General features: G+C 42.2%; 1 protein-coding gene across 1 annotated transcript in view; it reads left to right on the top strand.

Annotated features, from left to right (window-relative positions):
- Nucleotides 1-15,109, top strand: part of LOC136885639 (trichohyalin) — a 193,928-nt gene that overhangs the window by 65,979 nt on the left and 112,840 nt on the right. Inside the window, exons 6-9 of the mRNA XM_068230311.1 lie at nucleotides 2,332-4,047; nucleotides 4,326-4,727; nucleotides 4,779-7,026; nucleotides 7,084-10,866. Coding sequence (XP_068086412.1) covers nucleotides 2,332-4,047; nucleotides 4,326-4,727; nucleotides 4,779-7,026; nucleotides 7,084-10,866 — 8,149 coding nt within the window. The remainder of the gene's footprint in view (nucleotides 1-2,331; nucleotides 4,048-4,325; nucleotides 4,728-4,778; nucleotides 7,027-7,083; nucleotides 10,867-15,109) is intronic.

The raw sequence follows: 15,109 nt of genomic DNA on the forward strand, positions 1-15,109 counted from the left end.
CCTCATTATTCATAACAGTTGTATGTCTCAACGTTTTCCCTACTTTGAATTTTAGTACCAGTTATTTTGTTTATGTGCATGAAGTATAATTGTCTCAAAGTAAATCACCATGCTGCCAGGTGCAAAAATAAGACCCGATGCAACAGGTGTGGTGAATGCAAGGTGCCCCGTGACCAGGCGACCTGCGCGAATTGCCACGGCAATCACGCAGCACCGTTCCCTGGCTGCCCATATTTTAAGAAGGCAATCAAACAAAATTGTCGCAAAAACACCTATCCGAAACCAACTGGAACACACACACACAACCAAACCCACCCCTCCAGCCAACTCACCCAACAGTAACCTACTGCTCATCCTCAGCCTACTCCAGCACCAAATTCAGTCCAACTCAGGACCCGCTTGGTGGATCGAGTAGCCGAGGCCCTGACGAACCTAACCAGACAACCCCCTCCTCTCAACCTCCGCCAAGAAAGTAAGACCTATCACGCCCAACTCTCACTTCCTTAACTACTGATCCTCAACAACAAACGGCGTTCTAAATATCAAAAGTTGAAGCACTGGTTACCAGAGACGAGGCGGTCCACACACCATAAATGCTGGATATAAACAATCCCTATCAAAATTAACATCCGCATACCCACGTCAACGTAAACTCATGTTTAACGAAAGTGGTCGTCCCTGCAAACAATATCGGTAACAGCCTCACTGTTCACAGACCAGCAACATTTGGCGTGGCTAGCACTTGGATGGGTGACATCCAGTACTACCAGTTACTGATACATGTAATTGCTGTGCGAGTCATATTCACTGAATGCACATTAGTCTTCCTAGGCACACACATGATAGAACACAAAACACACATAGACAGAGCAAACAAATATGCAGTTAAGCAACATTGGGAGTGGTCATCCACTGGATGGGTGACCAACACACATACTGTTCTAGTTACAAATACAGAAAAAATCACCTATACTGGAAATATTAAATTTAAGATCTCATAAATTCTAGCGATAAATCACACTCTAGTCTATAAACACTAAGGTAGGAGCACTGGTATCGGTACAGCACACGAGACAGGTGGGCCATACAGAACCTAGGATAAAGTATGGGTTGACCTGACACCAATATGTTAATATGTTTAAGGTAAATTCACATGATTAGCTCAGTGGCTTAGTAGCAAGCTTCCCTCCCAGAAGTCAATCCTGGGTTGAGACTTTCATCTTATCAATGAATTCTTTAAAATTACTGTAGCCTAAACTTACAGAAAATTAAAGCCATGTCCACATTGCCACTGCTGATGCCACACCCAACACTTTGTTGCTCAGTCGTGCCATCCGTATCTATCTTAACAAACCCCAGCAAATATGTATCTACATCATTATAACATAATCTACCTAAAATGCACAAATTCTTGGCCTCTGATATGTCTTTTGTCTACAGGTAGTGGTAAGTCTACTCGGAGTAATGCTCGTTAATTTAGTGCTTTGCATTTCCAAACCAGCGCAAACTTTTGGATTTGCAAAATAGTGTCTGAGCCAGTTAAACAGTATGTTCCATGCAATGGAAACCGAAGTTATGTTCCACAGCTGACGGTGTTAATCTTCATTCAACACTGACCGACTGATCATATTTAATTGAAGGGGAATACTTGAGTAAACATAGTCATAACTAAGTTTCTTGTGCTTCAACCATTTAATTTTACTGGCATTTAATATATTCTTCTTGAGGAGTCAGCCAATCTCAGAATTCTTTTCCTCCAACCATTTATTTGAAAATGCTTGTCTTCTCCATGCTTTAAATGTTGCCCCTATTTTCACATACCTTTTTAGGTGTAGACGGGCCTTACTGTTCTTCAGGTGGTATGTGCAGTTTAAATAAACAGGCTCTTTCAGCTCATGGAATTGAACTGTAAAACACACAACTACAGACTAGCACCGCTGATTGAACTCTGGGCATGACACGTATTCTTCATTACGGAAAGTAAGTCTCAGGAAGTTGTTTAAAAAGTGCATTAAAGCTGGAATGTTAATAAATTTACCCATTTAAAAGATTTTTTTAATATGTAAAGTACCTACAATTGAATAATTTTTCGTGAGTAAAAGTCCCTACATATGGCACCACCCGTGTTACTAGCATCGCTCGTACCTTGGTCAAAGTCAAGACAGGTCTCTCCAGCAAAGACACTTTGAGCAGCTGGCCCTTGTAACAATGTACTTATTTTGTTTAATCCACATTTTCTCCTCTAGAACTTCATTGAAATAAGAAGTGCTCAGTAGTACGCTAAGATGTTGAATGTAATAGTGGGCTGATTCATCCTCTTTCTTTTTATAGAGACGCCTTGCACAAGAGAAAGATGCAGCTCTCCAACTGCTGAGAGAATCTCAGCTAAATTTGGAGGCTAGAGCGGCACTTCCAGAAACTGGTGTGGAGGTGCCTCCGACATCTGACACTGATACGTACGATCAGCCGCAGTCTACAGAGACAACGGACCTCGCATTATCTTCCGACCTAGACACAGACACAGAGCACGACACTGTACCTTCCGTTTCCAGCCGCGGCCGACCAAGGTCTTCAAGATTGCGAGAGGGACATCCTCCTTCCACATCGGGAACATCTACAGATGAACTTGCGAGGATTGAGGCACGTCTGGAGAGATTGAATACTCAGCAAGACTTAACACCAGACGAGGAAGCTAAAATCCTGATGAGAGAACTTCAGAATCTTGCAGCGTTCTGTACCAAGTTAGATGCTGTAGAGGAAGAACGTGATCAGCTGGCTGAAAGAGTTGAAGGTCTGGAGAGTGAGCTGGAGAAGATGAAAGTTCTCGTATCTGATCTTGACCGCAAGAGACATGCAGACGATGATGTCAAGGATGAGATGGCGGCCACTTCTAAAGACTTCAGGAGTGAGAAAAAACGCTTCCAAGACCAGATCAAGGCAATGGATGATACAGAAGGGAAACTGAAATCCATGAGAGATGACAGATTCAAGGACGATGGTGAGGAAGGGGATGTATGTGGGGAACTCAGGGCTCGTGTTGGTGAATTGGAGGAACGGTTGAAGGAAATAGATGGCATCAAGGCAGAGCGTGATGCCCTCAAGGCAGAGAGAGACAATCTTAAGGCTGAGGTGGACAGATTGAAACAACTGGAGTCCGACTCTGAACACATGAAGCAGGAGGTGGTAAAATACAAAGAGCGAGTGAAGCAACTTGAAGAAGAAAATAGAGCTACAGTAGAGGAGGCGGAGCTACATAAATCTCGTTCACAGGAGTTGAACGACGAGAGGACCTGGCTTCGTAAGAGGCTAGATCGTTATGCGGACATGGAAGAGAAAGTGCTCGAGCTCAAAGAGAAAGCTGGGGAGGCAGATGCACTCAGGGAAGAGAATGAGAGACTAAAACAGAGAATTAAAGAACTGGAGGACATGCTGAGGCGTCTTCAAGGTGGAGAACCACTCGCTGACAGTAAAAGTGACAAAGACTTGGTCAACAGGAGACTGGAATCTCTGACAGAAGAACGAGATGCCCTTGCAGCTGAAAAGGCCTCCCTGGAAGCTCTCAAGGACAAGCTCATGAGAGAGGTAGGAGATCCCACCAAACTCAGGGAGGCCGAGGCGGAAAGAGATATGTTGCGGGAACGTCTTGAAGATTACGCGGGTGTCGAGGCGGAATTAGAGAGGCTACGATACCGTGCCAAGGAAGCAGATGTATTGCGAGGGGAACGTGATCGTCTGCAGGCTAAAGTGGACGAGATGAGTACTGTAGAAGTGGCCTTCTTGGATCTCGTTGAAAAGACCCGCAATGCTGAGGCCCTTGCTGCCGAGAGGGAAATGTACAAGGCTAAGTATGAGGAGTTGCAGGGTCTGGAAGGAGAAGTGCACGTTTTGCGAGCAGAGGTGGAGCGTCTTCGCAGCATGGAGCAAGAACGTGATTACTATCTGCGCCTCAAGTGCGAACTGGATTGCACCGTTGCCGATCAAGAGGAGGAAATAAAACGAACAACTGCTGCCTTAGAAAGAGTGTTGGACCGCAGCGAACTGCAGGAGGTAAGTGTTGTAAGCACCATGTGTGGCAGTTCACAAGAGAGTGAATGTGTCAGCCCTGTCCCGTCTAGTGTCTCCGATCTTTAAAGGAGGTAAGTTTTTAATGCAATATGCTAATTTTCATTTGAAGAATGTGCTCAAAGGCCCACCTACCGCAAAATTCAAATTCCATTGACATACTTGTTCTTGGAATTAATTGTTTATCGTATTAGTGACTGTGACTGGAATTTTGGTGTCGCGACAGAGAGGAGCCCTACTAATGTAGTGGGATTTTTTTTCAGGAGAGACTGAAGCAGTCCCTGCGAGAGATGAGGGAGATGATCGAGGGGAAGGATGAAGTTATCATGGTGTTGAAGGAGCAGATTGCAGAAGTTCCCTCTCTTCACCAGGAGCTGCAGGAACTGAAGGAGCGTATGCAGGAGGCAATCACTTTGTTATCTGAGGAGGATGAAAAACCCCATGAGAAGGTTATGGATGACATGAGACAGGAACTCGACGATTACAAACGACAGGCTGATGCATATAAAGCTCAAGTTGAAATCCTTCAACAAGGAAAGGAACTTTCTGCAAGAGTTGATGAAAATGAAGAGTTAATACAACTTCGTGAGGAAGTAAAGAGACTACAAGATCTGGTTGAGAAACTAAAAGAGGAAATTAAGGCACTCCAAGAGCTTGTTCAAGAAGTGGAACAAGAACGAGAAGAACCTGATGAAATTAGGAGACTAAAAGAACAGATTCGTAATCTAGAGCAGGAGCGTGAAGATGATTCTCGTCAGGAGGAGGTTCAGAAATTAAAAGAGGAAATTAAGGGACTCCAAGAGCTTGTTCAAAAATTGGAACAAGAGCGAGAAGAATCTGGTAAAGACGAGGAAGTTAAGAGACTGCAAGAGGAGATTCAAAATCTGAAGCAAGAACGCAATATACCTGTTGAGGATGTAGGAGATAAGGAGGAAATTAAGAGACTCCAAGAACTGGTTCAAAGACTGGAACAAGAACGTGATGAGTCTGTGAAGGGTGAAGGAGACGACTTCCTTCAGGAGGAGGTAAAGAGACTTCAAGAACAGATTCAGAATCTGGAACATGAGCGTGAAGAGTTAATGGAGGGTGCAGGAGGAAATCAATTCCTGGAGGAGGAAGTAAAGAGACTTCAAGAACAGGTTCAGAATCTGGAGCAGGAACGTGGAGATTTAATGAAGGCCGCAGAAGGAAATGAATTCCTGGAGGGGGAAGTAAAGCGACTTCAAGAACAGGTTCAGAATCTGGAGCAGGAACGTGAAGAGTTAATGGAGGGTGCAGGAGGAAATGAATTCCTGGAGGAGGAAGTAAAGAGACTTCAAGAACAGGTTCAGAATCTGGAGCAGGAACGTGGAGATTTAATGAAGGCCGCAGGAGGAAATGAATTCCTGGAGGGGGAAGTAAAGCGACTTCAAGAACAGGTTCAGAATCTGGAACATGAACGTGAAGAGTTAATGGAGGGTGCAGGAGCAAATGAATTCCTGGAGGATGAAGTAAAGAGACTTCAAGAACAGGTTCAGAATCTGGAACATGAACGTGAAGAGTTAATGAAGGCCGCAGGAGGAAATGAATTCCTGGAGGAGGAAGTAAAGAGACTTCAAGAAGAGGTTCAGAAACAAAAAGAAGAAATTAGGAGTCTCGAAGACCTTGTTCACGATCTGGAACAAGAGCGGGAAGGACATGGTGAAGTCAAGGCACAAGATGAAGTTAGACTACAAGATCTGACTCGGGAAGTGGAGCATCTGCAGCAGGCTTTGCAGGAAAAGGATGATACGTTGGATAGTTGTGAGAATGAAATTAAGAGACTCCAGGAGCTTGTTCAAAAACTGGAACAGGGTCGAGAAGAACTTGGTCAAGTCAAGGAAGGAGATGAAGTCGCGAAACTACGTGCGCTGGTTCTGAAACTAAACGAAGAAATTAGGAGTCTCGAAGAGCTTATTGAAGAACTGGAACGAGAGCGAGAAGGACATGGTGAAGTCAAGGCACAAGATGAAGTTAGACTGCAAGATCTGACTCGGGAAGTGGAGCGTCTGCAGCAGGCTGGACGGGCAAAGGATGAAATGTTTGATAGTTATGAGAACGAGATTAAGAGACTCCAGGAACTTGTTCAAAAACTAGAACAGGGTCGAGAAGAACTTGGTGAAGTCAAGGAAGCAGATAAAATTAGACTGCAAGATCTGACTCGGGAAGTGGAGCGCCTGCAACAGGCTTTACGGGAGAAGGACGAACTGTTGGATAGTTATGAGAATGAGAGGGCTCAGTTACAAGAGGAACTTCGAAATATGGAGGAAATGGCCCGTCAAGACAGGGAGCAACAGCAGCAGTTGTCAGACTTACTACACAGGAAGGATGCGGCCCTTGCGCAGGATGCTGCCGAGGGACTGAGAATTGAACTGGAGGCTGAGAAGGCAGAAAGCAATGAAGTTAGGGCAGAACTCGCTGCAGCTCTTGAACAGCTGGCAAAGATGGATGAACTGCAGAGAACTTCTGAGGAACTACAAAGCCAAGTAAAGGACCTTGAAAACAAACTCATTGAGTCTAAAGAACAGATCAGAGTCCTGAAGGAGAAGCTTGCCGATGCCGAACAAGCCTCAGAAGAGATCCTTGGAAGATCTGAGGAGACAAAGCTTCTAGGAGACACCACACGAGCTATGGGAATCAAACTCTTGAAATTGATGGAGCAACTTGGAGAGCAAACGGGGAAGCCAAAGAGACTCCGGGATCAAATTGATGCTCTGACTTCTTTGCAAGAGGAAGAGGAGATCTATAAAGTAATGTGCAAGGCCAATAGTGCTCTGTCTGTTGTAGTGTCAGAACTACAGCTGCACTACACCGAGGATGAAGACATGCGTGATCAGTTAAACAAGTTGTATCAGGAACGGTTGGCAAGCACACAGAGCGAAACACAGGCCCCTCCAGATACCGAAATGGTGCGAGCGTCTGTCATTGAAAACTTGCATAGGGTAAGTGTGTATTGTTATTTCATGTTGCCTGGAGCCAGTTAGGTTTGATTATGGATGGAAGTACTGATCATTACTTTATTCATTGTGGCACAGATGCAACGGGAGGAGATGCAAATGTTGCAAAACCAACTCGAAAGTCTGCAGGGAGATTTCGACAAACGCGTTGAAGAGGCGTCCAGCATGGGCCGACAGGAGCTAGACCAGCTGACAGAGGAACTGGATGGCTTGAGGACGGCGCTTACGGAGCACGAGTTAGAGCTGGAGGAGGAGCGCCAAAGGGTGGCGAACCTCATGAAACAGCTTGGTCTTGCCCAGGAGCAGGAGCGGGAAGTGTCACAACTGAAGAGTGAGCAGAGTAGGATGGAAGACATTATAAAGCAGCAGCAGCAAGACATTGCCAACCTTACACAGCAACTCAAACATTATGAAGGTGCAGAAGAACTGAAGACGAGTTTAGAAGAAATTGAAACTCTTAAAGACCAACTGGAGAAAGCTTTGAGGGCTTCTGAAGATGCAGTGCAGCAGTTGAACGATGAAGTTGGCAAGTTAGAAGCCGAGAATGCTGCCCTTAAAGCCAAACAAGGTGTAAGCCCCGAGGAATTCAACAAGACTGTGCAAGAGCTGCAGCAGATGATCGACGAAATGAAGGAGGAAAATGAAGTGCTCAGGACTAAATTGGAAGAAGCTCCAGAAGAGGGGCTTGAACTACCACCTGTCGTCAAGGAACTACAGAACGAGAAGGAACAGTTGGAGAACAGTGTCAAACAGTTAATGGATGAGAATGATGCTCTGAAGAAGGAGCTTGAAAAAATTTCTTCTGAAAATGATTCTCTGAAGAAGCAAGTACAAGAGTCAGAAGAAGCTATGGAAGGCCTCAAGAAAGAAATAGTTACATTAAAAGAAGAAGGAGTAGCAGCATTGAAGCATGAAGAATCGGTGAGAGAGGCTGCTAAAACAATAGAAGAGCTAAAAGAAGAAATTGCTAAATTGAAGAGCGAGGTTAAGGAATTAGAGGAAGGAAAAGAAGCCCTTCGGCAAGAAAATGAAACAATTAAAGAAGCTTTGGAGGAAAAAGCTAAAGCAGATCAGGCAGAATTAGAAAGTATCATTGAACAACAAAAAGCTGATATTGCTGCCCTAAAGGAGGGTCTGAATCAAGGGGAGGATTCTACCAAGGAACTAACAGATGAAATAGAAAGATTGAGAGCGAGTCTGGATGAGGCTCGCATGATGGAGGAAAGTCTTGCTGACCGTAATGCTGAGATACAAAAGTTAAAAGATAGCTTGGAGGATGCAATTTTAATGGAAGAAACTATTGCAGAACTGAACAGTGAAATTCAGCATTTAAAGAACAGTTTGGAAGAAGCCAATAAGAAGGAAGAAATCATCAGCCAACTTAATGAGGAGATTGAAAGATTGAAGAGCAGTGCTGGCCAGGAAGTCAGTGAATTAGCTTCTGAGAAAGAAGAAACAATTGCCCTGCTGAACGAGGAGATAGAGAAGTTGAAGAATGAAAGTGAACAAATAGAGAGTTTAAGAGAAGAGACTATTAAAAAGGATGAAACAATTGTCCAGCTGAACGAGGAGATAGGGAAGTTGAAGAGTGAAAGGGAACAAATTGACAGCTTAAGAGAAGAGACTATTAAAAAGGATGAAACAATTGCCCAGCTGAACGAGGAGATAGAGAAGTTGAAGAGTGAAAGGGAACAAATTGAGAGCTTGAAAGAAGAGGCTAAGAAGGATGAAACAATTGCCCAGCTGAACGAGGAGATAGGGAAATTGAAGAGTGAAAGGGAACAAATTGACAGCTTAAGAGAAGAGAGTACTAAGAAGGATGAAACAATTGCCCAGCTGAATGAGGAGATAGAGAAGTTGAAGAGTGAAAGGGAACAAATTGAGAGCTTGAAAGAAGAGACTACTAAGAAGGATGAAACAATTGCTCATCTTCAAGACGATATTGAGAAGTTAAAGAGTGGTGTAGATAAAGAAATGAATGAGGAAATAGAAAGGTTGAAGTCTTGTTTGGAAGAAGCAAGTGAAAAATCTGAAACTATTACTAAGCTCAATGAAGAACTTGAGATGTTAAGGAAGACTGCAGATAAAGAAACGAACGAGGAAATAGAGAGATTGAAGAAAATCCTCGAAGAGTCCTCAGTCACAATGGCCGAGTTGAAAGCTGAGAACGATGTTCTTAAGAGTTCTGGAGATGCCAATGAACTAGTTTTAAAACTTGAGCAAGAGAAACTGGAACTACAAGGACAACATAATGCATGTCTGGAGGACAAGCAGGGCCTGGAAAAGGTTATCAACCAAATGAAGGAGGAGATGGAGGCTCTAAAAACTGCAGGTGCTGGTGAAAGTGCAGCATTGTTGCAGGAAATAGACGAACTAAAACGTCAAGTTAAAGAGTTACAGGAAAGTGGGAAGGCTCTGGAAGAACAGATAACAGATCTGATGCAAGCCTCTCCTGAGGAAGTGGAAGCTTTGCGTCAGAGTATTCGTTCTGTCAAGATGCCTTCTGAGGGAGCAGGCTTTGAGACGGAAAGAGCTCAACTTCAGGCAGTCATTGACAGTCTGACTGATGAACTTGATTCTTTGAGAAGACAGTTAATGTCGCAAATGCCTCGTAAAAGTACGTTAAAAAATAAAGACGAAATGATGGAAATCGTTAAGCATCTCGAGCAGACTAACGAAGAGTTTGAGCGGGAGATCGATGACTTGAGGCGGCGGCTTGCAGAATTGGAGGACATTGATGAGGAAGCCGAACAGATGGAAGAATATGAAAAACAATTACGAGATATGGCAGAGAACAAAACAATGATGGAAAAAGCAATGAAAGAGATGGAGGATGAGATTAGAAGGTTAAAGGAGCAAGCACAGGATGAGGTGTCAGGTAAGGCTGGGGAGCTGACCACCTTACAGGATTACATTGCTCAACTCGAGCAGGAGTTAGAACAGTGCAAGAAGCAAGCACAGGATGAGGCATTAAGTAAGGCTGGGGAGCTAAACACCTTACGGGACACCATTGCTCAACTCGAGCAGGAGTTAGAACAGTTCAGGAAAGATCAGAATAAGTGCAAGGCTCAACTTGAGGAGAAGGAAGCTAAAATCAAGGAGCTGGAAAATGAAATTAATCGCATCATGGGAGAAACAGATGAGTTAGAACAGTTCAAGAAAGATCAGAATAAGTGCAAAGCTCAACTTGAAGAGAAGGAAGCTAAAATCAAGGAGCTGGAAAATGAAATTAATCGCCTCATGGGAGAAACAGATGGGTTAGAACAGTTCAAGAAAGATCAGAATAAGTGCAAAGCTCAACTTGAAGAGAAGGAAGCTAAAATCAAGGAGCTGGAAAATGAAATTAATCGCCTCATGAGAGAAATAGATGAGGCACATAAACAATCAGAGCTCCAGGATGCTGATTATGAGACTTTCAAAGAGAAGGCAGGTGAAATGGAAAGTAGCAAGAAGGATTTAGATGAAATCATGAATAGGATGGAAAAAGAAATGAAAGCTCTAAAGGACAAGGCTCTGGATGATCAAACTGAACAAGAGGCATTAAAAATGGAGAGGGACAGATATGCTAATGAGGTCTCACAGCTACAGAAGGAGATTGAGGCTTTGAAGGATCAGTTAGCTAAGGCGGGAGATCTGAGCCAGGCAGATAAAGAACTGGAGGACCTGAAGAAAAAGATGGCTGAGGCAGACAGTTCTCAGGACAAGCTCCTGTCAGACCTGGTGGCTGCAAGGGACAATATTGCAGCTCTTGAGGCAGAGCTCGAAAAGCTGAAAGCACTGAATTCTTCCCTTGATGCAGAGAAGAAGGAATTAATGGAAAAGGTTAAAGGTAGGAAAAAGACAATAATGTTAGTCAACTTTCGGAGCTGATAATTCAACTAACCCCTGCAGGAATGACAAGCATATTTCTTTTAAAGTCCATGCCCCTTCCCCCTCACCCTCCATTTCCTATTTTTAATCAAAAGTAATTGTGGTATTTGAGATCACTACTCAAAATAAACTGTCTAATTTCTATTTATTTGATATTACTGGTATACCGTATTTACGCAAATATCACCGCATATTTATAAAAAAAGGTTTTAAAAAAGTTTGCGGCACGAAATTGGGTGTGGGTTTTATTTGCGTCAAGGTTGACAATACGCTCCTGGTTCACATAGTTTTCTATGTTGGTTGTACAGTTATGCTTTGTGTAACCACAGATGGAAGAAAACTGCCCCCATATGTCATATTTAAACGGAAAACAATTCAGACTTTTAATTCAAAACTGCCCTTACATTAAAAAGAAGAGGTTTTACAGAATAATTTAAATTTGAATGATAGAGTGCAGAGAAACAGAATTTGCGAACATTGGCAATGCCAACAGTTGGCGGAAAAGCGTGAAAGCGTGTCTCATAACTGTAATCAGTTCGTACGCACCGAATACTATTGCCAATGTCGATGAAACTGCATCTTTCTTTTTTAATGCCGAGATCAAACGCACTTATGGTTTTAAAGGAAATGGGGTCAATGTTGCAATGCAGGCGGAAGTGAAAGACTTCCTGCTCTCGCCAAAGGAAAGTTCGATAAGCCACAATGTTTTAAAAGTATTGGGTACTTTCTGTGCAAGTAGAAAGCATCTAAAAATGCAAACAGTAACAGTAATCCAAAAATAAGGCTCTTGCACAGGGGAGCCAACATAATTTGTTCTCATCTTTGAATCCTTTTTTTTTTCCATTGCATAAGGTTATGTTTGCCAGTGATTTATCCAAGTCCTTTATTTGGGAAGTGCACCTTGTTGAATACATTTCGGAAATACTTTTTTTTTTTTCCCATGGTGATTGCACGCGTTAATGGGTCTTAGAATACTTTGTGACAGGGCAAGGGTTGGCATTTCTGAATTACGAGAGGAGTGCCATGGCGGAACGATAGAGTCACTGTCCTGTGTTGCATTTGATAGGGTGGATCATGGGAGACTACTAGCAAAAATGAGTGCAATTGGACTAGACAAAAGAGTGACTGAATGGGTTGCTATATTTCTAGAAAATAGATCTCAGAGAATTAGAGTAGGTGAAGCTTAATCTGACCCTGTAATAATTAAGAGGGGAATTTAACAAGGCAGTATTATCGGACCTTTATATAAATGATATGAGTAAAGGAGTGGAATCGGAGGTAAGGCTTTTTGCTGATGATGTTATTCTCTATAGAGTGATGAATAAGTTACAAGATTGTGAGCAACTGCAACGTGACCTCGAAAATGTTGTGAGATGGACAGCAGGCAATGGTATGTTGATAAACGGTGTTAAAAGTCAGGTTGTGAGTTTCACAAATAGGAAAAGTCCTCTCAGTTTTAATTACTGCGTTGATGGGGTGAAAGTTCCTTTTGGGGATCGTTGTAAGTATCTAGGTGTTAATATAAGGAAAGATCTTCATTGGGGTAATCACCTAAATGGGATTGTAAATAAAGGGTACAGATCTCTGCACATGGTTATGAGGGTGTTTAGGGGTTGTAGTAAGGATGTAAAGGAGAGGGCATATAAGTCTCTGGTGAGACCCCAACTAGAGTATGGTTCCAGTGTATGGGACCCTCAAAGGATTACCTGATTCCAGAACTGGAAAAAATCCAAAGAAAAGCAGCTCGATTTGTTCTGGGTGATTTCCGACAAAAGAGTAGCGTTACAAAAATGTTGCAATGTTTGGGTTGGGAAGAATTGAGAGAAAGAAGAAGAGCTGCTCGACTAAGTGGTATGTGATTGAAATAATAACATTAAGTTATTTATTAGACCACCTAATCAATACAAAATCGTCTTGGATGATTTACATAAATTTGTTAACTAATAGTGGTACATGTTTCGCCTTCCCTGAAGGCATCATCAGCCATAGTCTTAACCTTAAATTAAAAATAAGCGTCTAAATAACATGTAGTAATGAAATGAATTTTAAAATCTTGAAGAGATTTGAAGTAAAATAACATTAAAAATAACAATGATGGTTTGAAAATACGATGTGATGAGATATAATAGTGGAAGTATTAACAAAATTAACATTAGAAGGCTGCTAAAATAAGTGCAATGGATAAAACAACTGATTGTTATACAACAAGTAGTAAGATTGCATAAAAGTAAAGTTGATAGTCTGGCGGTTATAATTAGACGATGGAGAAAAATCGTATATAATCAAAGTAAAGAAGAGAGAATAATTACATGTAATAAGTGGTATGTTCAGAGCTGTCAGCGGAGAGATGGCGTGGAATGACATTAGTAGACGAATAAGTTTGAGTGGCGTTTATAAAAGTAGGAAAGATCACAATATGAAGATAAAGTTGGAATTCAAGAGGACAAACTGGGGCAAATATTCATTTATAGGAAGGGGAGTTAGGGATTGGAATAACTTACCAAGAGAGATGTTCAATAAATTTCCAATTTCTTTGAAATCATTTAGGAAAAGGCTAGGAAAGCAACAGATAGGGAATCTGCCAGCTGGGCGACTGCCCTAAATGCAGATCAGTATTGATTGATTGATTGAGATGGAAGTGAGATACTTCTTAATAGTTCTTTTTCCATGGCATTTGAAAGGTTTAAGCTGTGAATCAATGTTAATTGCATGCAGTAATGGGTCTTAGAATATTTTGTGACGCAGCAAGAGTTGGCATTTCTGAATTACGATTTGGCAGTTAATTCAAAGTCACATTTTTGCGTCCCTACGACTTCAAATTAATGAGGTTTTACTGTATCGCAAAACACGAGTTGGCAGGTGTGTGTTTCAAGTGTTTACATTGCACGAAAAGAATTATCCACCACTAATCGTGTTACTCTCCGAATAAAAAAGATAGCGTATGAGAAGTGTTTTAGACGTGGAGTGTAACGAATTTGTAAGTAATTTAGGAGAGGATTCTAGTGATGCAAGTGAATCGAGCCTATTGCATGTTCAGATGAATGAAATACCTGTCGTGTAAGAAGGCTTGCTTGCTATTTTTAATGGCAAATATATTTTATAGCAGTAATGCTAGTTGTTTTACGTCGCACCGACACAGATAGGTCTTACGGCGACAATGGGACAGGATAGGGCTAGAATTGGGAAGGAGGAGGCTGTGGCCTTATTTAAGGTACAGCCCCAGCACTTGCCTGGTGTGAAAATGGGAAACCACAGAAAACCATTTTCAGGGCTGCCGACAGTGGGGTTCGAACCTACTATCTCCCGAATACTGGATACTGGCCACACTTAAGCGACTGCAGCTATCGAGCTCGGTATAGCAGTAATGATTCATTTTTATCATATCAAATATGTTCAGGCAGAGTAGCTATATCCGTCATGTTCATATTTGCGTAAAGACCACGTGGAACTGGAGGAGTGATATGAAATGTTTGTTTATGCCTACGTTACTCTTTCACTGGAAGGAATTTTAGTTCATTTCATATTTTTCAAAATTATCGTTCCTAAATTGAGGGTGCGGGGATTGCGTAAGTACGGTAACTATTATTTTCCGAAATCTGATACAACGTGAAAGTGGATATGTTTAATTTCATTCTAAAAAAGTTACAGGATCACTCCAGAGGTCTCTGTGGCAAACGTTCCAGTTTTCTTCTTCACACACCTTTACCTAACCGTATTTATTCATGAAAACGGATTTCAAGCGCACATAGAGAAATGATAACCTCCTCGCTAAAAATTTACATGGGAATAGCCTTTCCAAAATTTAACTAGACGCGAGAAAATATAAAGGGCCGATTGCAGAAACGGTTTTTAGACGGTCTATGCATATACAGTGCCTAAGTGTAGCTGCCGCATTGCAGAGTCATTATTTATCACTTAGATACTGTCTAAAACCAACATTCAACTGGCCATGTTTAAATACTACCGGGAACACTGTTTAACCTCAAATGAGAGGAGTGAGTCACATTCAGAGGTTATGTACTATGAAACATGTAATTTGTATTATCATGTTGAGACAATTCTGGGAAGAAAGATTATTTCGACGGCCTCTCTGTGGGTTGGGCGCTGCAAAATCGCAGCAATTCATTTTAATTGTGTGGGGAGGTGGAGCTTAAAATAAGATTTGGCTTTTCAAGAGACTTGTTTCTTGAGAATGACAAAGG

The sequence above is a fragment of the Anabrus simplex genome, chromosome 14 (assembly GCF_040414725.1).
Source record: "Anabrus simplex isolate iqAnaSimp1 chromosome 14, ASM4041472v1, whole genome shotgun sequence".
NCBI lineage: Eukaryota > Metazoa > Arthropoda > Insecta > Orthoptera > Tettigoniidae > Anabrus > Anabrus simplex.